A 22,888-nucleotide genomic window follows, 5' to 3' on the forward strand; every position below is an offset into this window, starting at 1 on the left:
TGAATATTCATGCCTGGTAACGGTTCAATGATTTTAATGAATATGCAAAAGATGTACAAAATACAACAACATCTCATGTGTGTACTGTCACGTCGTCATAGGCGGTGAAGCATGACAGTGGTGTTGATAAAATTAATAATAAATATCCAGTCAGAGCAGCAGCCTACACTGTAGGCCTTCTCATTTTCTTTCACAAAAGCATCTCTGAGTTTAATGCCTTCAATACTATTAAATATAATATGGTAACATACAATATATCATTGTAGAGAGACGGATATCTTTGCAGTTTTTATCTCGAATGTAAAGTAAGTGCAAAAGTTTTTTTCCCAGGCCAGGCCATCTTCTCACGTGGTGTCGTACGTATGTGGGATGTATGTCTACTCAGACCAGGCATCCTTCTTGCAGGAGTGTGACCTACATTCAGTTGAGAATAAATATAGGCTAGGCTAGCATATTGAAAAATGCACTCTCCCTTGAATTTAGTAAACTATGCTAATCTATCAATTTAAATGAATGAAATATTAATTTTTTTCCTTTTTTTAACTTTTTTATTTAATGTTTTACTTTTTTTAGTAATTTATTTTTAGATTATATACAGTATTATAAAATAATTATAGTAAATGATAAGTAAAGGCCAATTGAACTTCTAATTAGTTTAGGTCAAATTATTGCTTTTTGGTGCTATTCTTAGTGTAGGCCTAGAGCAACCAATGGAAAGGAAATTTTTGTATAAAAACAGGTGTCATCAGATTAATTTTCAAGCCATTTTTAACTTTCAATATTTCTTTTACTGTAGGCCATTCTAGAGGAATTATTAAAAGAAAAATTTACTAAATATATTTATTGGTCTAAGCGCACTACAGCATGTCAGTCAACATCAATTTGGTACCGGTTGCTATGGATACAGAGGAAGATGATGACTTGAACATAAAAACATTGACAGAGATCGAAGTAGTTGATCATGTCTCTGCCGTCCACAAACCAATTCCAAGGCCCATTAATATGGCTGTGCGACGGCGGTGGCAGAGGGTTATGAGAAAAGCAATCCAGTGTACCGATCCATGGGAGGATTTTCACTTGGAGGTGTTTAAGGAAGAGAAAGCCAAGAGATTCAGGTATAATGCCATTGACCAATCATGGGTCGTGGATATGGTCTTCGTCAAAATGGCTGATGTGGTAAGTGAAGAATAAAAAAAGGCCCTATGTTTTGCTTCATTTTAAATATTTTATTATTTAATCTCATGCAATTTGGAAAAAAAAGTTGAAAGTAAATTACCATATTTTTTATACCGTTTTGCTGTGAATGTGATAAAGAAGAATAATTGTCATGAAATAAGTCCCTTTTTCAAAAGTGATTCTACAGGAATAGTGTAAAAAGATTGAAAATCATTCATTCATCGAAAGAACAATCAATTTTACGTAGACAAATAGTTACCAAGTTGTTGATTATACAGTCGTGGAAAAAGTCCTTATCTACTGTATTTTATTTTATAGAAAATACAAAAAAATTCCTATTACCCCCACTTTGAAAAAAGCTAAATATTTCATTTAAGTTTTTATTCAATAATTAAGTGAATTTATTTAATCTATAGCCATTTGCAAATGGAGCCATGAGGGAATGCTTTCGAATGTAAGTATCTCCATTAATTTACTTATTTATTAATAAATTAAACACAGTAATAGAAATAGTATTAGTTAATATACAGTACGGGGATAGTCTTTTCTACTTGTCTTCGTAAAACAAAGGAAACGCCTAATATAATGTTGAAAAAGTGTCCTTGGGACAGGTTCAAATGTCCATGAGGTAGTACTGTGAAGGATTCATGACCAACACAAATGACCTTTGTCATACATGACCCTGTTCAGTATGGCTGATAAACTGTTAACTTATTAATTTCAGTTTTCTTTCAGTGAAATATTCCTTTATTAACACTATCAAACTGTGATATGTGACAAAAAAATGTGATGTGCCCATATATGGACATGATGATGTCATCACTACCATATTTGTGCATATCCCTGTGTCATTTGCGTACATCACACTTTTTTTGTCAAACAAGTTTGATAATGTAAACAGATCCTTAGGAATATATTTTGATATTATTTGATTTCATATACCTATCACTATCATGAAACTGTATGATGGCTATTTTTACTGCTAGTATGATTTGTACAGTCTGTTCAGATGTAAATGGTTCCTAGTCTGATTTTATTCTTTTTTGGTTATTTATTAGGATATTTTATGGATAATTCTGTTCAGATGTAAATGGTTCCTCTGATTTTATTCTTTTTTGGTTATTTATTAGGATATTTTATGGATAATTTGTGTATATGTCCTTAGAAACATTGTACCATGTATTGTTTACAGACTACCTGTACTATAGAGTACCTTAAAATAAGTTAGTAGTGTCTAAATTGTAATTTACAGACTACCTAAGTACTTTTTAAGGCAAGGTTAGCTAGTTGTTTGAGTAAGTATTTATTTAACACCAATCAATAATACTGTTTACTCCTTGACCTGAACTTGGTGTAGTCACAACACAGTGGTGTGATGATAGCCCTTTGTTACCAAACAATGTTGGTCTGATGTTCATTGCTGAGATGTTCTTTTGTCTGTTGTATAAATAACCTCAGATTTTGCTTATTTCCTTTCTTGGTTCGTTTATTTGTCCATTTGCTTATTTATTAAGTTTTATCCTAGCTTCAAATTGTTTAACATAAGACTGATCACCTCGCACTTCCATACAACATACTTATGCACCAGTCTATAGTCACTAACAATGAACCAAAAAAGTCATAAATGGTTTTAAAAAACAATTTATTAAAGTATACCTTTAATGTATTTATTTAGTTGGTCATTAATCTAACTGCTTATGATAACACCGTTTTGTAAACAAATAACAGCCATAGCATCACAACAAACTCAAAGGTCAATATGTCTGTTGGATCACTCCTACACAACAAATTCACTTTCGAGGACACACATCAGACTGTCAGTTAAAGTTCAATTATAAACTAATATGTTTAATCATTTTAATGTTTACAATGTATTTATTGGGTTTTTCCACTTTCAGAAGAGTCCCCTGATTGTATGCAATGCAATTTTTACTATTTATAATAATGTGCAACAATATGTTGATTCAGTATATCAATAATAATAACATTGTAAACAGTAATTCTTGTGTAAATATTTATTCAAATAACTATTAAATCATTACACTGATAGATGTTGGTCTATATTAAGAGTACTGTAATAAATTTATACAGATATTGGTTTTTTCCATTTTTTGGAAAGTCCCCTGATTACAATGCAAACAACTATTTTGTGTAACTGGTTTTTTTATAGGTGGGAGAAAGGTGGGGTTTACAATGGAAGACTATTAAATAATAACATTGGATTGCAATGCACAAACAAATAGACGAGTTTCATTCATTCAATCTTAATTATGTATAATTAACAAAAAAATAAACTGTACTTTACTGTTAATGTTATGTTTTTTTTACGTAAGAGTGGGTGGGGATGTTGGAAGAAACCACAACCTACCGTACATATCAAGTCACAAGTTCCAGTATAACTATATGTTAGCCTGAGTGTACTTAAGCAACATACACTTTTATTACAGGACTATTTTTGTAAATAAGCATTTAAAGTTTTGACTATTAATATTGTAAACAGTCTGTTGACTTGATTATGATGACTCCTAACTGCTTTGTCATGCTTTGATAAGATCTGTCTATACTGCTGGTCAGTTTGTACCATCTGTTATTACCAATTCCTTCCCATTGCAGCATGCTTTATCGTTAAACCTCTACAAGCATAAGTTTTAGATACTAACAGTATTTGTTAATGTACATGAATTTCAAAATATCTAAAAATAACATAAAACATAAATTTCTCTTCTTTCTGATCAAATAAAGAATTTGGTAAAATTCTATAAAAACCAGTTACAGTAGGCTTATTTCAGTACATTCATTACATAAATTATTTTTCTTTCCTAAATATTTCTTGTCAATTTAATGAATGTATGCAAATTGAGTATACAGTACTGCCACTGCTGCTGTGTAGTGTAAGATTTGTCAGCATAGGTTTTTAGCAAATCATAATGTCCTGTTTTTCATCAACACTAATTCACTCCATAGATGACTGGTCACAGACTGTGCTGTATGAAATATGACCGCAGGTGACCATCTACTTTTCTTTGTCCAATCAAATATTACATTTACTGAGGCATGTAACTAGAGAATAACAAATTAAAGGTAACCTGCCTTGACCCTCTGAATAAAAAAAAATAGAAAAGAACAAAAATGAAGGCTAGGCTTTTGTATTCATTGACATCCAGGGTTCATTATTTAAACTACATCTGGTTCAGGAAGTCTATGGTTAGGTTACCTTGGGGTCAATCAGTTTCCTGGTGTTCATGTCAGTCAATGCCTTCATCCTGTTTTCAACTTCAATGATTTTTATTGAAATAAAATAGAACAATAAAATAATACATTCATGATATTATAGTATTGACTTTGCAATAACATAAATAAGTAACTTAAATAATAATAATAATAATAATATGTTTTAGAACAGTAAACTATTGAAAACCATCAATCATGATTTCTATCTCTGCAATTGTTAATTTTGTATAATCAATTGATAAAATTAATGTAATTTAATTTTTAAATTATTATTTTATTAACTATATGACAATAACAACATATAACAATGAAATATACTTTGAATTCTAGCTAGAATGATCTCGCCAAATTCATATGATTGCCTTGTGTATTTGTGGTATGAGTTAGTAAACAGATAATTTAATAAGAACTTAACCCATGTTTACCATTATTCATAATAAAATGAATCTACAAATTCTATCTGACAGGAAAAAAATCTCAAACATGAGCAGAACAAAGAACTGGAAACATTCTGGTAATTTTGTTTCTAAGCGGTACATGGCATCTGTTGAACGAGACGTCTATTTTAATGATGTGCGATTGCAAATGGATGCTAAGCTCTGGGCCGAGGAATATAACAGACACCATCCACCTAAACCGGTATTAACAACTTACTGTTTTGAAAATTAATAAGCTGATTTTGATTTGATTTTTTTTGATACCAGATACCAGATTTGTTATCTGTTTTTTATCATGTATGGTATGGTATCTACCTGAGGGGTCCCCTGATCATATGTCATCTGCTTTGAATTAATTTGTTATGGACTGACCGAGGAATTAAAATAAACAACATCCATCCAAACCCATATAATTACAATATACACCTCTATTCAGGGGAAACCTCTATTCAGGGAATTAAGGTGACACTTCGTCCAGAAGGAGTCCCATAATAGAGGTTTACTGTGTTTATGAAAACAAATATATTTATAAGTGATAACATTATTGTACCATATCAGTAGTGATATTAATAATATATCATTTTTTTTTCTTTTGTTTCCAATAATTATTCATTATTTAATCTTTTAGATTGACATTATGGCCATGTGCATTTTGGAGTTCAAAGATCGACCTGGTAGCCCACTTTACCACATCGAGAATTTCATTGAGGGTGACTACATGAAGTATAACTCAAATTCTGGCTTTGTCCGAGACGAAGCATTGAGACTCACTCCACAGGTAAAGTCACAATTACATAATATAGTTGCACGTCTAAAGCTACAGGATGTATACACTATCAAACTAGTTTGACAAAAAACAGTGTGATGTGCCCAAATATGGTAGTCGTATGATGTTTTTAAAATGTAAAACATGATTATTATTATTAAATAAATTATTTGGGATATAGTTGCTCTTACAAACACTTGCATGCAGTACATGCAAATTGTATATCTCAGTTTGCATGACATGGAAATATTAACATTAACAAATACTTATATACAATACATTATCCGCTGTTGTATTATACTGCCTGATCATCAGATAATCCACTGTGACTCATAAAAATATCATCACCAACAAGCACTCCTTGAGCATTATTGTAAACTAATCCTGTTGTGGAATCGCATGATTACTTAACTATAGCTTGAAGTAACACTATACAAATGTAATATGCTAAATATTATAATTCAGGTTAGACTAATTGTGATCTTTACTTATAATATGTAAATCCTTTGATCCCAATAGGAATATGCTGATTTATAAATCTATTTTTATTTCAGATCACGGTCATCTCATGTCAATGACCATTTGACCATTTACTTTTAATATTATTTTTATTAATCAGAATTTTGTATTATTTAATTGTTTTCTTTTTTAGGCCTTCAGTCATTTCACATTTGAAAGGTCAGGTCACAAGTTGATTGTTGTTGATATTCAAGGTAAATGTTAGTTGATAATATTAATTTGCATAAAGTTAATTAAGTGTAACTTTACACTACCTGTTTTCAGCAAAAATAATTCAGTTTCAAGTTGAATCAAAATTACATAATTCTAAATATCAGAACAGATATCTACACATAATATTTGTTGTGCTGATTTTTTGACTGACATTATGAACATATGTTGAAATCCTTTTTGTCACATGACACATTGCTTAAATGTAACTAATTACAGCTTGGTAATCTACTAATCAACTTAGCTTTCACAATATTAGTTTACAACAAGGTCATACTTTCCAGGTCAGTGTTATGCTAATACTTTCCAGGTCAGTATTATCCTAATACTTCCCAGGTCAGTGTTATGCTAATACTTTCCAGGTCAGTATTATGCTAATACTTCCCAGGTCAGTGTTATGCTCATATTCTCAGGTCAGTGTAATGCTAATGCACTTTATATCAGTGTATGCTAATACTTTCCAAATATGTCATCTAATAATTTTAATAACATTTTCTAAATGTGTATCATTTTAGGTGTTGGTGACCTTTGGACTGATCCACAGATTCACACCTCCAATGGAACAGAGTACAACGATGGAAATCTTGGTACGAAGGGGATGGCGCTGTTCTTCTTCACACATACTTGTAACACTATCTGTGAAAAGATGGACATGACACCATTTGATATGCACTCATCAGAAATTGCTGATCATTCTAGATATCTTGATATGCATGTAAGACAACTAATTAACAACTGATTATGAAATATATTTATCATGGTAATTTTATAGTACATTTGTTTCTAAGGATGATGTGTGGTGGAAGAGTAGAAGGATCTGTTAACCATATTAAACCAATGCTGAATCAAACATTTTTTTTTTTAGACATTCAATGAAAGAAAAACAAAATATATAATATTTGATTTTTATAATAATCTTGTATTTTGTAGAAGAATTCATCAACAGTTTGTAGTGGTGAAGAGGAGCCAGTATTCCGCCCTCGTCCTCGCAAATCAATCACACCACTTGATATGACCAAGTTCATAATACGCGAAGTTAGAGAACGCCACATATCAGAATGCTCCGAAGAAAGCATGGAAGAAATGGATTACAAGTTTGAAAGACGTACGTCTTCTGACAGTAACCGATCGTTATCGGAAAGTTCTGACACTATTGGTGATCTTCCACCGTCACGTTTTGCCAATTCCAGACCGGTCATTGATAAGAGACGGGCATTGAGATATGGCGCATCAATTTGTTTTACGTCACCTGCATCTCCAGAAGAGGTTTGCATGCCGTCATCTCCTTTGTCAGAGATTGCGGACGAGGATGAGAACGGAGAGGAGGAACATGGTACGACTACAAATCATGTGACTTTTGGAAGAAATAGAAGCCGTACAATTTCAGGTGGAGAAGGAGACTCTATGACGAGGGTATTTTGTACAATATTTTTATCGTTTCTTTTGATTGAGTGGTGCTGAATCAAGATATAGTACTAGGAATAAATAAATATATTTTGCAGCACATAGTGACAATAGACCTGACTCATAAAGTTCACTTAAGATCTAAATCTAGACAATATCTACAGTTTAATAATAATAATAATAATAATGATATTCGTTGTTACAAGCACAAAACTCTTTTTGGATCAAATATACTCGCATAATGGAGCTTTAATCAGCACAAAGTTTTGTCTTGATCTAACCAGGTACCTATTTATACACCTGGGTGGAGAAAGGCAAACATAAGTAAAGTGTCTTCCCTAAAGATACAAGCAGTGCAGCAAAAGTTGAATTCAAACTCACTATCTCACGATCAGTAATCCAACGTACAACACACTGCACCACACACCCTCAGTTTATAATGTTACTTTTGGCTAGCAAATGTGTGTGCAGCCTAGTAATATCTTTTTTTTCTTGTTAACCAATTAGGAAGAAGAAGCCGCTGCATATTTTAAGTGCAACATGAAGGCTCGTGCATCCTGCGTTAATTTGGAAATGCAGTTAAGATTACGAGCAAATATGAGAAAATCGGATGATTCCATTCTTGGCAAGGTAATGGCTTTGTACAGTACAGAACAAGAGAATGAATGAGATTATTATTAAGACACTTACTAATAACAAATTCTCTTCCCTAGATTCACATGGACATGGCCCGTTACCACGAAATTGGACGGTTTGCTCAGACAGATGATGTACGTAATATGGAGGCCGCCCTCTATCATCTTGAACAGTCGGGCCTCTGTGGATCACTTGAAGCTATCATCAATCTTGCTAAGATATATCTGCAGCTACCGCATGATGTCCTCGAAGACCACTCAGTTGAGGTGTGTATTATTATTCTCATGTTTAGTGAGTACCCATGTCCCAGTACTTAGCACAATATGTGTTGGTGTGCGTCACTTTTCCAATTCAATTAAATAAATGGGACACACAGTAGACAAAACACTATACATGTTATACAATGCTAAATTCCTAGGCAATATACAGACCTGGACCGGCATTCACTGTTTTTCCAAGGAAATACCTTGATGTCTGGAAGTAGTGTTATATTTTTCTTGTTATCCTCCAGGACAATCCTCAAAATCAGGACAAAGGGTTAGACTACATGGAGCAGGCTGCAGATGCCAGAGACAGGGCTTCACAGATATACATGGCTAAAGCATTTGACACTGGTAATGGCCTAGGCACACAGAGGTAATGAAAATGTATGCAAATTAGGCCTTAAACCTGGTCAGTAAATAATAATCAAAATTTAGCAAAAAGATAAAGGTTTAAATTTGTAAAACTCTTTTTTTTCCAGAGAGAAAGATTGGGATGAAGCTCTCCATTGGTACTCTTCCGTCACAGATGCTCCGCAAGACGATGATTCTGGTGGCTATGATGCTGTCGTTGATACGCCCATATATCAATTGATTGCTAGACAAGCAGAAATATACAGGGAGGGCGGTTTTGGTGTCGATAAAGATCCATCACGTGCAGGTCAGTTATGTGCTATATATATAATTAATAATTAATACAGTATATTTAGGACACCTGGCCCAAACACCGTTTCCTCTTAATGTGGGTGTCCCCTGATTAAGGGTTGGCCATAGTGTTCAAATATATATATCATTTCATGGGAAAGTATCTTCTTAAAAGGGAGTAATTCTAGTGTAAAAAAGCTTTTTAAATGTTGTACTAAAAATTGATATTAATATTCTAGGTGACCTGTACAATGAAGCAGCAGAAAGTGCAATGGCAAGTATGAAAGGCCGATTAGCTAATAAATACTACATGTTGGCAGAAGAGGCATATGGAGAGGTCGAGGAAGAAGATTAGTGAGGTCAAACAACAAGATTAGTGAGGTCTAACAACTACAAGGTTGGCAAAAGATATACGTTCCTTTGATCTTAACGTATGTAGGTAAAATTATTTGCGAATGTGTAAATAATCTTTAATTTTGTCTTATCTTTCTTTCATCATAATTTAAAAACAAAAACATTGCTTTTGAAATCAATTTTACAATACATTTCAAATTTTAACATTTGCATAATTTAAAGTTTTATTTTCTGTAATTGATTAAGAAATTTAAGTTAATTTGGTAAAATGTTGAATAAACCTTTTAGAACATATTAGTTTGCACATCCTGGAGGTGTATGTGAAATGATAAACAACTGTTTTATCTTTTGATTACATTGATCTGTCTTAAGAAATTTTATGGATATTATTTGGGGATTGGAGGAGGAGAATCTCCATTATGTTTTCTCAGTCATGTTAGCCTAGGCTAATGTCTTAGCTACAGAGGGCGAAATTTCATTTTAGACGTCAATTTTTACAAAACAACAAAATAATGCCTAAGCAGAACCTGACATCTTTATCAATACAATCGTATTACTACCATAAAATGTATAAAATGGCAAATATTAGCAATACGTTTTGCTACAAACTGTTATTTTAATTTGTTTTGATTTAAATTAGAAAATGCAATCATGTAATATTTAGTACTGTAAAATTTACAAGTTATAGCCCATCTACTAACATACACATACTATAAATTGTTTGCCTTTTCAGTAAAAAAGCAGCAACTAACAAAGCAACATTCCATAGAATCGATACTAATGGACATGGCATTATATATATGCAGTAGAACCACTATATTTGGTGTGACACAAGGGTGTCCACTGAAGAATAGGAGATGGATAATACAGCATACATTTCACAATTTGATAGATAGATTAATAGATTTAATCCTTAACATTATATGAGAATGCATACTTTATGAGACAAAATATCGGTTTATAATATTTGCTTAATTTTGAATTAATCAAATGTAAAAATATTCATGTTCTTTTGTTTGAATGATTTTTGTTTCTATCTTAGATAGGATACAAGATATCATTTTGTTTAATTAATTTTTTAACGACATAGTTTACTTCCAATAATCTTTCGTATTGGTGCTAGAGTTCTTAAATAACTAGAAAGCCACTATAATAGTAATGTCAGTTTCTTGTAAAGCTAAATTATTGTGATATTGCAAGAGGTTTTCTAAACTCAAATTTACTGTATTTTTTTCTTTTTTGGATGATGTTACAGTTCTTAACTTTCTACCACTCTTTTTGAAGCTTCATTCCTTCTATCCTTCTTTAAGGAAATAATGTTAATTTATACAGTAGATTGGGATCCCAATTAACAAAGTGTCTGCTTAATTAGGGGTTGGCAACGTGTTAATATTTCCCCTTGTTTATTTCAGTGGAAAGTGTCCCTTGAATAAGTGTCTGTCTACACTATCAAACTTGATGTGACAACAAAATATGATGTGCCCATATATGGACACAATGATGTCATACATGAGCATATCACTATCATATTTGGGCCTATTACACTTTTTTTGAATAAGGGTGTCCCAACAAGATTCTACTGTTTAGTTGTATTTTGAAACACAATTTTTGATTTTGATTTTTTTTTCTACATTTCAACTACCTCACAAGTTATTTTTTATAAATTTAAAAAAAATTTGTATTTTATTCTGACATACACACACAAACAAATCGACAAATTTTTATGTTTTTGTAGACATCTTTTTTTTCGAATTTTCAAGTTTAACAATTAAATGTAAAGAACCAATGTAGAAAATTAGGGGAACATTATTAACATGATGGTACCACACACTTTGTTATACTATTTCTACCTTTATCAAGTTCATATTGATTATTGACTATGATTTAATATTGATTATACATTTTAGAGGACACAACATAACCTACATGTTTGTCCAGATTTCCAAGCATTTCACACTTTTATTCTTTATATATTTTAAACAATAATACCTTTCTGGAATTCTTTATTAGATTGTCGTTATGTTAATGTTTATTACATTATGTTAGTATGTTATAATAAAATTTAATATAAAAAAAAATCAGTATTAAAAAACAATTAGTTTAAGTCTCTGACTAGTAAAGTCACGCCAAAATTAACTGAATATAATATTAAATATGGAACTTTTATTACAGCTTTTACTTTTATTTAAATTCCTTTCAATTATTTTAAACCACAATATTATGAAATAAAAGTGATGAGATACAACTTAATGGATTCTTATTAATAAAATGTTTTTAAAAACATGAAATTGTAGCAGACAATTTAGCTTTTTATAGCAATCTTTTGTACTAAAGTTGTGAGTTTTATTACTAATGCTATGCTGTACAAGTTGTATTACTTCAGAACACGAGTTCCATCAATATTGATAGGATCTTGATACAAGATCTGTATATAATAATTGATATAGTTCAGTCAGTAATTGTGTTAGAGAAAAAACTATTATTATAATAATAATAGTCAAATGTTGAAATCTTGATAACTGCTTAAATGCAATACAATACAAGATCTATACCGATAGTAGTTGGTAAATGTCTTTAATGTGTTTTAATCTTGGTATTATCGATAGGAATTGAATGCCTGAATAGAGTGAATCACTTGGCACAATCTACCGTATAGACATTTCTGCTGTGTGTAACACAATGGTCAGTATATTATAGTGTTAACACTGTATTAGGTCAAGTAGTTGGGAGTGCATGCCCCTCCCACTTTTGAAAGTTGAGTTTTCTAGATTTGTCAATACCAAATAAACATGAACGTGTATGAAATACACCATACATTTGTCAAATTGCAACTGGTTCTGTATGCCTTCGATAAATAAACAACTAAAATACAGAATTTTTGTCTACATATGATTTTTTATTTTATTCTACTCTTGTTTACTGTATAAAGATTGCCTTTTAAAATGCAAGTTACATAAAAAATTTATATTTTGTTTGTAAATTTCAGTTTTTATATTATTTAATAAAGCATGAATTGACATTTTCCTTTCCATCTATCAACTTCTTCACGTTCTTCTGCTGTCAAACCACCAGGGTACATTTTCCTGGTCTTCATTTCATCTGTAATGGAAGAGTTCCGTCTGGTACACTCTGCTGATGACCGCTTACCTGCTCCGGCTGCCATTGCAACACGTGAGCTGGTATTAAAGTGCATATGGCGTGAATCAGCATCAAAACTCCTCTCGTTAAGACGAGTGACGGATGCCATCAGGTCGTCTGTAGCCATGTTTATTTGTGAACCACCTGGACGAAGAGCACCATGGTTAAGTGCGAGGGAGCCTCGGCGTAGATTAGCTTTGCGATTCGAGGCCGCCATCATCATAAGACTTGATTTACGGTCTGGTTCTGTTCCAGAGTAATCGTCCATTGTGTGGTACATCATCATTGGTTGTTGTACTGCTTGAAAAACATTATTTCTCTTGTTTTATGTTTCAAATAAAGGCAAGTAATCGCAATCGCAAACATTCTTTAACTTTTAAGTCAACACATTTACAAACGTATGCACAAAATGCACAATTTTTACCAAGACAACTGGGATTGGGAGGTTGGAATACAATTTTTTAATTCCATGTTACATGTCAATACAATTATTAAATTTATCTAAACTTAAACTTGAACTTAATTGACTAAACAAACATGTAGCAATAGTCTTACAGTTATGGTCACTGAGTTGAATGCTAATCTTCTGGGCGGCTGGTCCTCTAAGTCCAGTATGTTCAGCTCTTTCTAACATGCCCAGATGATGAGTCACATTGGAATCCGCTCTAATAAATTTAATATCATAGGTTAAGATTCTATGTATTATTTTATTTTGTATTAACAAATTGTAGCGTATCTTTGCAAGTCTGATAACATTCATACTTACGTATGTTTGATAGCGACAGCTCGTAGTATGTTTGTGACCAGTGATGGTTCCTTCTGTTTCATAGCACGCTGACTCAATGCATAACCATGGGACGCATCAGCCTCCATGGGCTTCCAAGTGTCGCCACCTAAAAGAGAAGGGTTAAGGCATGTTAAAACTGATGAGAAAAGAGATACAGAGAGGAACACTGAAACACAGGAACTAGATTACCATAACTAGCCTCAAAGAACACTCGCACCATCTGGTCTTTCTCAATTATCTACCAATACGGAGAACTGAGATACGGAGAGAAACACTGCAACCCAGGAACTAGATTACCATAACTAGCCTCAAGGAACACTCGCACCATCTGGTCTTTCTCAATTATCTACCAATACCAATACGGAGAACTGAGATACGGAGAGAAACACTGCAACCCAGGAACTAGATTACCATAGCTAGTCTCAAGGAACAATCACACCATCTGGTCTTTTTCAATTATCTACCAATACCAATACGGAGAACTGAGATACAGAGAGGAACACTGAGACCCAGGAACTAGAATACCATAGCTAGCCTCAAAGAACAATCACATCATCTGGCCATTGTCTACCAATACCAATATAGAGAACTGAGATACAGAGAGGAACACTGAGACTGGGGAACTAAAATACCATAGCTAGCCTCAAAGAACAATCACATCATCTGGTCATTTTCTACCAATACCAATATGGATAACTGAGGTACAGAGAGTGACCCAAGAACTATAGTTTGGTCTCATGTCTCATCTTATGTTTGGTTAATAACTGAGTGTCAATTTTTTGGGGTTTTCCCTTAAGCGTGGTTCCCACTAGCGACGCAACGCAAGGGACGTAACGCAACGCAAGTGAATTGACCAATCACAAGCGATGGCTAACTGTCTATAACTTCGCTTGTCATTGGTTAAAACGCTTGCGTTGCGTTTACGTCCTTGCGTTACGTTCTAGTGGGAACCACGCTTTACCAAGTGAAGCTAATGACGAACAAGGTGTTCCAAAGTCAGCAGTTGATGTGTCAATAGGTCGATTCAACCAATCAGAATGCTTTAAATGATCGACAGTGGCACGACATCTTGGCTCTAAACAAAGCATTGATCTTACAAAAGACCGACAATCTTCAAAAAAGAAAAAGAAAGTTTATCTTACATGTATAGTATTGTTTTACCAAGCCTTTTACACCATCTCAAAATGGGGCTTGATTTACACGGTAAAGTGGGCCTACTGTTGTGCATCAAAAGGATTCACAATTCCATAAGACACACAACTCTGCAAACTTGTGCTAACATCTTCTTACCTTTTGACACTTTCTTCTCAAAATGAAGCTTTTCTCTTCGTCTAAAAGACGCCATTAAGATATTGAAGTCATCATCGCGAAATGGCAATCGCCCACACAACATGGCGTAAATAACTATACCTGTAATAAGTATTGATTGATAATCAATGTTATAGTTTACTTATTTTGTTGCTGGGCTTAAAGAAAATGCTTATATGTTTCTTCCCACGTTCTCGAAGGGTAGGCCTATACATATAAAATGAATGATCTGTTTTCTGTGGCCGGATGAGGTTGATAACTTACCCATACTCCAAATATCTGCCATTTTCCCGTCGTAACAAATACCTTCATGGATTTCAGGTGCGGTGTACACGAATGAACCACACGCTGTGTCAAGCAGGGTGCTGCGGTCACAAAAAGTCGAAAAGCCTAGATCTTTAAAATAAAGGCAAGGTTTAAAGGTGAATTCCAAAGAGACAACCAAGCAATTCGCTGCAAACGAACAACTGAAGCGCCTGTATGCAAATTGAGAGATATTTTAATTATTCGGTTACTTTTAACCAATGAGAGAATCGTTATTTATGCATCATACACGTAGCAGCCAATGAGAGAGGAAACGCTAACATCAATAACCTGAACGTGGAGGGAAGATAGCCAATGAGAGGCCTGGATGCTTTTAACTGTGGGCGTTTGCAACCCAAAACACGTATAGTAGTTAGAGTAGATATTGCTTTAGATATCGCCAAAAAGTTAAATTACCAGCTAATTTTATGTTATTTTGTCGATCCAACAAAACGTTTTCACACTTGATATCGCGATGTACAATATCTAAATTGTGTAAATACGTCACGACGTCCAATAGTTGATGAAAAATGCGACGTGACTCGCATTCCGAAAGATGTCCTGGAATAAAAATAAGAAGTAATCTAATGATTATAAATAATTGAATATAAATAATAATTGTACCGCACCAAACAATTTAGAAAATAAAATTGCGATTATCAATGCGACTTTTCAATGCTAAAGGGTATTGTGTGGTAAAAGTCATTAGAATATCAAACAATGAAATTATATTATATATAAATATACCCTTTCTGTTGATGTAGTCTAACAAGTCTCCGCCAGGAAGATATTCCATAATTATGTAAGTGTGTTTATTTGTCAAAAGTGCTCCTTCGAATCCAATCTGAAATTGTATAAAAAAGAAAGACCGCTAAATATTATGCTGATTTTGAAGCCCGAGGGGAGGTAGATGGTTTTCTATGTGGAGGTTGGGTGAAGACAGAGAAGTACATCTTGGTATCTCACAACCTATCAGCATCTCCAACACAATAATAATGTCATTGGTGGTGAGTACAACTAGGTTTGAACCAAAGCACTGGCGATGTAAAGCACACAAATAAACCACAAGCAACAGAGCCACTTACCAGCCGTTCGTGGCCAAGCGTTTTCATTATTGTAATTTCTCTTGGAATAATCTTCTTGGTATACTCTTCCGGCGCATTCTCTTTTGATATTATTTTGATTGCTAGATCTTTGTTGAGCTTCTCACTATGGACCTTCACCACCTGTACAACAATGCAAATCAACAAGACAAATTGTCATTGTCATGATATTGTCCGACATCGTCACGATATTGTCCGACATTGTCACGATATTGTCCGACATTGTCACGATATTGTCCGACATTGTTACGATATTGTCCGACATTGTCACGATATTGTCCGACATTGTCACGATATTGTCCGACATTTTCACAATATTGTCCGACATTGTTATGATATTGTCCGACATTGTCATGATATTGTCTGACATTGTCACGATATTTTCTGACATTGTCACGATAGTGTCCGACATTGTTATGATATTGTCTGTCATTGTCACAATATTGTCCGACATTTTCACAATATTGTCCGACATTGTTATGATATTGTCCGACATTTTCACAATATTGTCTGACATTGTCACGATATTGTCTGACATTGTCACGATAGTGTCCGACATTGTCACGATATTGTCTGTCATTGTCACGATATTGTCCGACATTTTCACAATATTGTCCGACATTGTTATGATATTGTCCGACATTAATTGTCATGATATTGTCCGACATTGTCATGATATTGTCTGACATTGTCACGATATTGTCTGACATTGTCACGATATTGTCCGACATTGTCACGATATTGTCTGACATTGTCATGATATTGTCTGACATTGTTACGATATTGTCCGACATTGTCACGATATTGTCCGATATTGTCACGATATTGTCTGACATTGTCACGATATTGTCCGACATTGTCACGATATTGTCCGACATTGTCACAATATTGTCCGACATTGTCACAATGTTGTCTGTCATTGTCAAGTATGATTTGTTGTTCATAATAAAGGTAAGTTAGCATTTAATTTGGAATAGACAAAAATGCCTAATACTAAAACGATATATCTAATAGTAAATACATTATAGAAAGCCATAATTTTAATACATGAAAATTGTATTAGGCCTATTGTCACATTGATTACAGATCTATTTTCATATATTTGTTAGATCTACTACCCTACTCTACATTTGTATAAAAAATTTAACTTACCTTTGAAAACATTCCTTCGCCTAATGTTCGACCTATCTGTATCCCAAGTCCCAGAGAATCTAAAGGGTTACTTTGTTTGCGAGGTGTCCAGCAGCTATTGCCTCTTCTTTTCTTCATTTCAAACTCCTCACTTGAGTAAAATATTTGGTCGTCTGCTGGCATTATGACGTGGTTATTGAATTTATTAATTTGTGAAGCAAAAATATGACATACAGTCCCACTGTGCCTTAACGTTTAAGTCTGTGCGTCCTTTTCTCTAAACTTTAAATTTTGGTGGTATAGTGTGTATACTTTTATATCGTAACCTAGTAACTTGCGTACGTATTGATGCGTACTTAGCAACAGTGGGCATACGTACGCGTACACGTGTATCTAATGTGTAGAGTTTGGTTGCCGGTGTAAGATTGAAATGTGTCCATCATTCAAAAGTGTCCGGGTGGACACTTTTCAGCATTGGATAGTGTCCAATTGCATGTTTCAACGGGTTCGCGGGCGTTTTCCAACAATTTAATGCTGTCCGGCGCGTTTAATAATGTCTGACCCTTGGATTGAATACCGTCCGTGGTTGAGATTTGAGATTCAGGTTTTGATCGTGATTGCGCATGCACTTGTCTTTTTTTAACGACCACTATTTGTTAATAATGCCAAACTAGTTTTTATTTTTCAAAGATAACTTGGCTTAAAACACCTCCAATTAGCGACCATTATATTATTTGGTATGAATAAAGACAAGAAGAATAAATAACAATATAATAATAATCATGTAATAAAAACAAGTAATTATACTGGTCCTCTTCCAATTAAAGAACACTTTAGTTTAGACACTTCCAATTAGCGACCATTTTTATTGTTTTGTATGAGTAAAGACAAGAGTAATAATAGTTTTTAATCATGTGACAAAAAACAAGTAATTGTACTGGTCCTCTTCCAATTAAAGATCACTTAAAATTAAACACTTCCAATTAGCGACCGTTTTATTATTTTGTATGAGTAAAGACAAGAATAATAAATAGTTTATAATCATGTGATAAAAAACAAGTAATTGTACTGGTCCTCTTCCAATTAAAGATCACTTAAATTTAAACACTTCCAATTAGCGACCGTTATTATTGTTTTGTATGAATAGAAACAAGAAGAATAAATAGATTTTAATCATGTGATAAAAAACAAGTAATTGTACTGGTCCTCTTCCAATTAAAGATCACTTTAATTTAAACACTTCCAATTAGCGACCGTTATATTATTTTGTATGAATAAAGGCAAGAATAATAAATAGATTTTAATCATATGACAAAAAAACAAGTAATTGTACTGGTCCTCTTTCAATTAAAGATCACTTTACTTTAAGACACTTCCAATTAGCGACCGTTATATTGTTTTGTATGAGTACAGACAAGAAGAATAAATAGATTTTAATCATGTGATAAAAAACAAGTAATTGTACTGGTCCTCTTCCATATAAAGGTCACTTTACTGTAAGACACTTCCAATTAGCGACCGTTATATTATTTTGTATGAGTACAGACAAGAAGAATAAATAGATTTTAATCATGTGATAAAAAACAAGTAATTGTACTGGTCCTCTTCCAATGAAAGATCACTTTACTTTAAGACACTTCCAATTAGCGACCGTTATATTATTTTTTATGAATAAAAACATGAAGCATAAATAGTTTATAATCATGTGATATAAAATAAGTAATTGTACTGGTCTTCTTCCAATTAAAGATCACTTTACTTTAAGACACTTCCAATTAGCGACCGTTATATTATTTTGTATGAGTACAGACAATTAGAAGAATAAATAGATTTTAATCATGTAATAAAAAACAAGTAATTGTACTGGTCCTCTTCCAATGAAAGATCACTTTACTTTAAGACACTTCCATTTAGCGACCGTTATATTATTTTGTATGAGTACAGACAAGAAGAATAAATAGATTTTAATCATGTGATAAAAAAAAACAAGTAATTGTACTGGTCCTCTTCCAATTAAAGATCACTTTACTTTAAGACACTTCCAATTAGCGACCGTTAAATTATTTTGTATGAGTACAGACAAGAATAATAAATAGATTTTAATCATGTGATAAAAAATAAGTAATTGTACTGGTCCTCTTCCAATTAAAGGTCACTTTACTTCAAGAAACTTCCATTTAGCGACCGTTATATTATTTTGTATGAATAAAGACAAGAATAATAAATAGTTTATAATCATGTGATATAAAATAAGTAATTGTACGGGTACTCTTCCAATTAAAGGTCACTTTACTGTAAGACACTTCCAATTAGCGACCGTTATATTATTTTGTATGAGTACAGACAAGAAGAATAAATAGATTTTATTCATGTGATAAAAAACAAGTAATTGTACTGGTCCTCTTCCAATGAAAGATCACTTTACTTTAAAACACTTCCAATTAGCGACCGTTATATTATTTTTTATGAATAAAAACAAGAAGCATAAATAGTTTATAATCATGTGATATAAAATAAGTAATTGTACTGGTCCTCTTCCAATTAAAGGTCACTTTACTGTAAGACACCTCCAATTAGCGACCGTTATATTATTTTGTATGAGTACAGACAATTAGAAGAATAAATAGATTTTAATCATGTGATAAAAAACAAGTAATTGTACTGGTCCTCTTCCAATGAAAGATCACTTTACTTTAAGACACTTCCATTTAGCGACCGTTATATTATTTTGTATGAGTACAGACAAGAAGAATAAATAGATTTTAATCATGTGATAAAAAACAAGTAATTGTACTGGTCCTCTTCCAATTAAAGATCACTTTACTTTAAGACACTTCCAATTAGCGACCGTTATATTATTTTGTATGAGTACAGACAAGAAGAATAAATAGATTTTAATCATGTGATAAAAAATAAGTAATTGTACTGGTCCTTTTCCAATTAAAGGTCACTTTACTTTAAGACACTTCCATTTAGCGACCGTTATATTATTTTGTATGAATAAAGACAAGAAGAATAAATACTAGTTAAGACAAGAAGAATAAATAGTTTATAATCATGTGATAAAAAACAAGTAATTGTACGGGTCCTCTTCCAATTATAGATCACTTTAGTTTAAACACTTCCAATTAGCGACCGTTATATTATTTTGTACGAGTAAAGACAAGAAGAATAAATAGTTTACTTGTTTAATCCCCAATCAATTAAAAGTTGCACCTTTTTATAATCAACACGATATAGCTGATCTCTTGAAAAAACATAATCAGTTTTACTGAAGTATTATGTTAATTGGTACATTGATCGTCACATCGAGAATATGGTAGGGGTGTCACACTATGTGCGTCTAGGGTGAATGCAAAGATAATGACATCGATATAGCGCCACATCAACACGTTTTTATGCACCTTTGGTGTAAGTATTTATTTTAGTATTTTGTCCTTAAATCAGAATTTATATTCAAAGAAAAAATGACTTGTTATGTAAAAAAAACAACAATTCGGTATCTGGAATCTTAAAATTAATGTATCTATAAAAATAATTAATATGGGATAGGCCTGAGACCTCATACATTTGTTAATAGGGCTACTTTATTGAACCTTCATTTTATCGGATGTTATAAGAACGCTTGCTTCAACCGATTCTTTTTTTGAACAGCATTTTGTTTAAAGGCGATTGTGTTATTTTCAATGTTTAATAAACTTCTGGAATTTCAGAGAAACCCATTTTAATAAACAAAAGCTTCTTATAAAATGTGCTTACTGGATAATGTTTCATACATGTTTGGCTGGTTCAAATTTACTTTACTTTTGCTTTTCCGCTACTCCCCTGTTATACTATATATTTGTTGTTATGTAGAAAGATTGAAAATAAATTCATTCATTCATTCTTCTTTTATTTCGGAAAAAAAAAATTCTCCATAGTTCAGTAACAAGTGTACATTATTGTAAATATAACAAATACATATACATATATATATATATATATATAATATATATGTATTTGTTATATTTATAATAATGTACACTTGTTACTGTCTGTATATATATATATATATATATATATATATATATATATATATATATATATATATATATATATATATATATATATATATATATATATATATATATATGTATTGTGTTCCAACCGTACCACGCCGAGAATGTTAAAGGGTCGTTATCCGGTCGAGTTAAAGAACAATACCATGAAAGCCCCAGTGGTCTAATGGTTAGGGCAACTGCATATCAAGCCGACGGTCCGAGTTCGAGCCTCGGTTGGGGCGACTTTTTCTCATTCTCTCAGATTTCCTCATCTTTATCGTTTCAAAAATTAATTAAATCATTTTCAGTGTATCACCGGGCGGTTTGGAATTTATTTCTATGCCTGTTGTGTTTACAACTGAGGACTAGTGCTGTTCCGCCGTACCACGCCGAGAATGTTAAAGAGTCGCTATCCAATCGAGTTCGAACCGTGAAAGCCCCAGTGGTCTAACGGTTAGGACATCTGCATATCAAGCAGGCGGTCCGAGTTCGAGTCTCGGTTGGGGCGACTTTAACTCATTCTCACAGATTTCCTCATCTTTATCGTTTCAAATTAATTAATTAAATTTCAGTATATTACCGGGCGGTTTAGAATTAATGTTCTATGCTACATAGTCACGTGGTTAGAACAATAGTTTCATATATCTACTATGTAGATTGGATGAAGGAAAAGCAAATTCATGAATACATTACAAATAAATGTATGAATTGTGAATTACAAAAATATTAAATGTTGTTGTCTTGTCAGAATGAGTTGTAAATATGAACGAGTTTTGTAAACATAAATTATATATCATTGATCATTACTTATATTAACAGGATAAAATAATAATAGTGTAATAATAATGAACAATAGTTACAGAAAAATATTTATTTATTTATTTATTTATTGCTATTAAAACTTGTTTCAGTAAGTGTGTTTGTATTTATTTTACTTTGTTATTGATCATCATTGGTCTGGCTACCAATACATTGGAAGCACGCAAGCCTCGCTACCACGTCAAGGTTGATGATCATAGCGAGGGTAGGTTGCACGTTTGTATGTGCCCCTTTGACCAAAGAAAACATATTATAGAAGAAAATTGCATAACATTATGAAACAGAATCATATGAGTTGTAAATATGAAAAAGTTTTTTAAACATAAAAATACAATAAAAATAAACACTAGTTACAATCTAATTCACGTACTTTTACCTTACCGGACCTTTAGTCGCGTTATTCTTTTATACAATCTGCTTTTTAATTAATTTTTTAATCCTTGTAGCGATCAAAGCAGGGCGCATGACACATCATTGCATGTTTACACTGGACACACTGTATTTGATCTGTTGTTATCTGCCATTAGACCCCTTGAGCCTTTGACGTACTTATGCTCAGATATTCGTCTTCTGTTGATTCAATGAAAGATGGTGACGCTTTAATTAGCCGCTGTGGTGAAT

At 32.7% G+C, this 22,888-nt stretch overlaps 2 protein-coding genes across 3 annotated transcripts; one reads left to right on the forward strand and one right to left on the reverse strand.

Annotated features, from left to right (window-relative positions):
* Nucleotides 1-136: 136 nt before the first annotated feature.
* LOC140063131 (eukaryotic elongation factor 2 kinase-like) lies at nt 137-12,553 on the forward strand. Of its 2 annotated transcripts, XR_011847575.1 has the most exons (14): nt 137-305; nt 797-1,176; nt 1,593-1,630; nt 4,875-5,046; nt 5,473-5,622; nt 6,263-6,323; nt 6,855-7,054; nt 7,270-7,752; nt 8,251-8,373; nt 8,457-8,645; nt 8,891-9,015; nt 9,122-9,300; nt 9,524-9,715; nt 10,372-12,553. XR_011847575.1 is itself a non-coding variant. In XM_072109580.1 (13 exons), the coding sequence occupies exons 2-13, from the start codon at nt 865-867 to the stop codon at nt 9,637-9,639; spliced, it is 2,148 nt and encodes a 715-aa protein (XP_071965681.1). In that variant the 5' UTR covers nt 137-305; nt 797-864; the 3' UTR covers nt 9,640-12,553. The 2 variants fall into 2 exon arrangements, 1 of the variants encoding a protein (XP_071965681.1); XM_072109580.1 differs by having other exon boundaries at nt 9,524-12,553.
* Nucleotides 12,524-17,680, reverse strand: LOC140063143 (testis-specific serine/threonine-protein kinase 5-like). Its single transcript, XM_072109597.1, has 10 exons — nt 17,430-17,680; nt 16,260-16,400; nt 15,922-16,018; nt 15,592-15,735; nt 15,136-15,267; nt 14,854-14,973; nt 14,525-14,674; nt 13,543-13,669; nt 13,332-13,441; nt 12,524-13,073 (listed from the first exon to the last, which is right to left on the reverse strand). Exons 1-10 carry the CDS (start codon nt 17,589-17,591, stop codon nt 12,637-12,639), a joined length of 1,620 nt encoding a protein of 539 aa, XP_071965698.1. The 5' UTR covers nt 17,592-17,680; the 3' UTR covers nt 12,524-12,636.
* Between the last annotated feature and the right edge of the window lie 5,208 nt (nt 17,681-22,888).

The sequence above is a fragment of the Antedon mediterranea genome, chromosome 1 (assembly GCF_964355755.1).
Source record: "Antedon mediterranea chromosome 1, ecAntMedi1.1, whole genome shotgun sequence".
NCBI classification, from domain to species: domain Eukaryota; kingdom Metazoa; phylum Echinodermata; class Crinoidea; order Comatulida; family Antedonidae; genus Antedon; species Antedon mediterranea.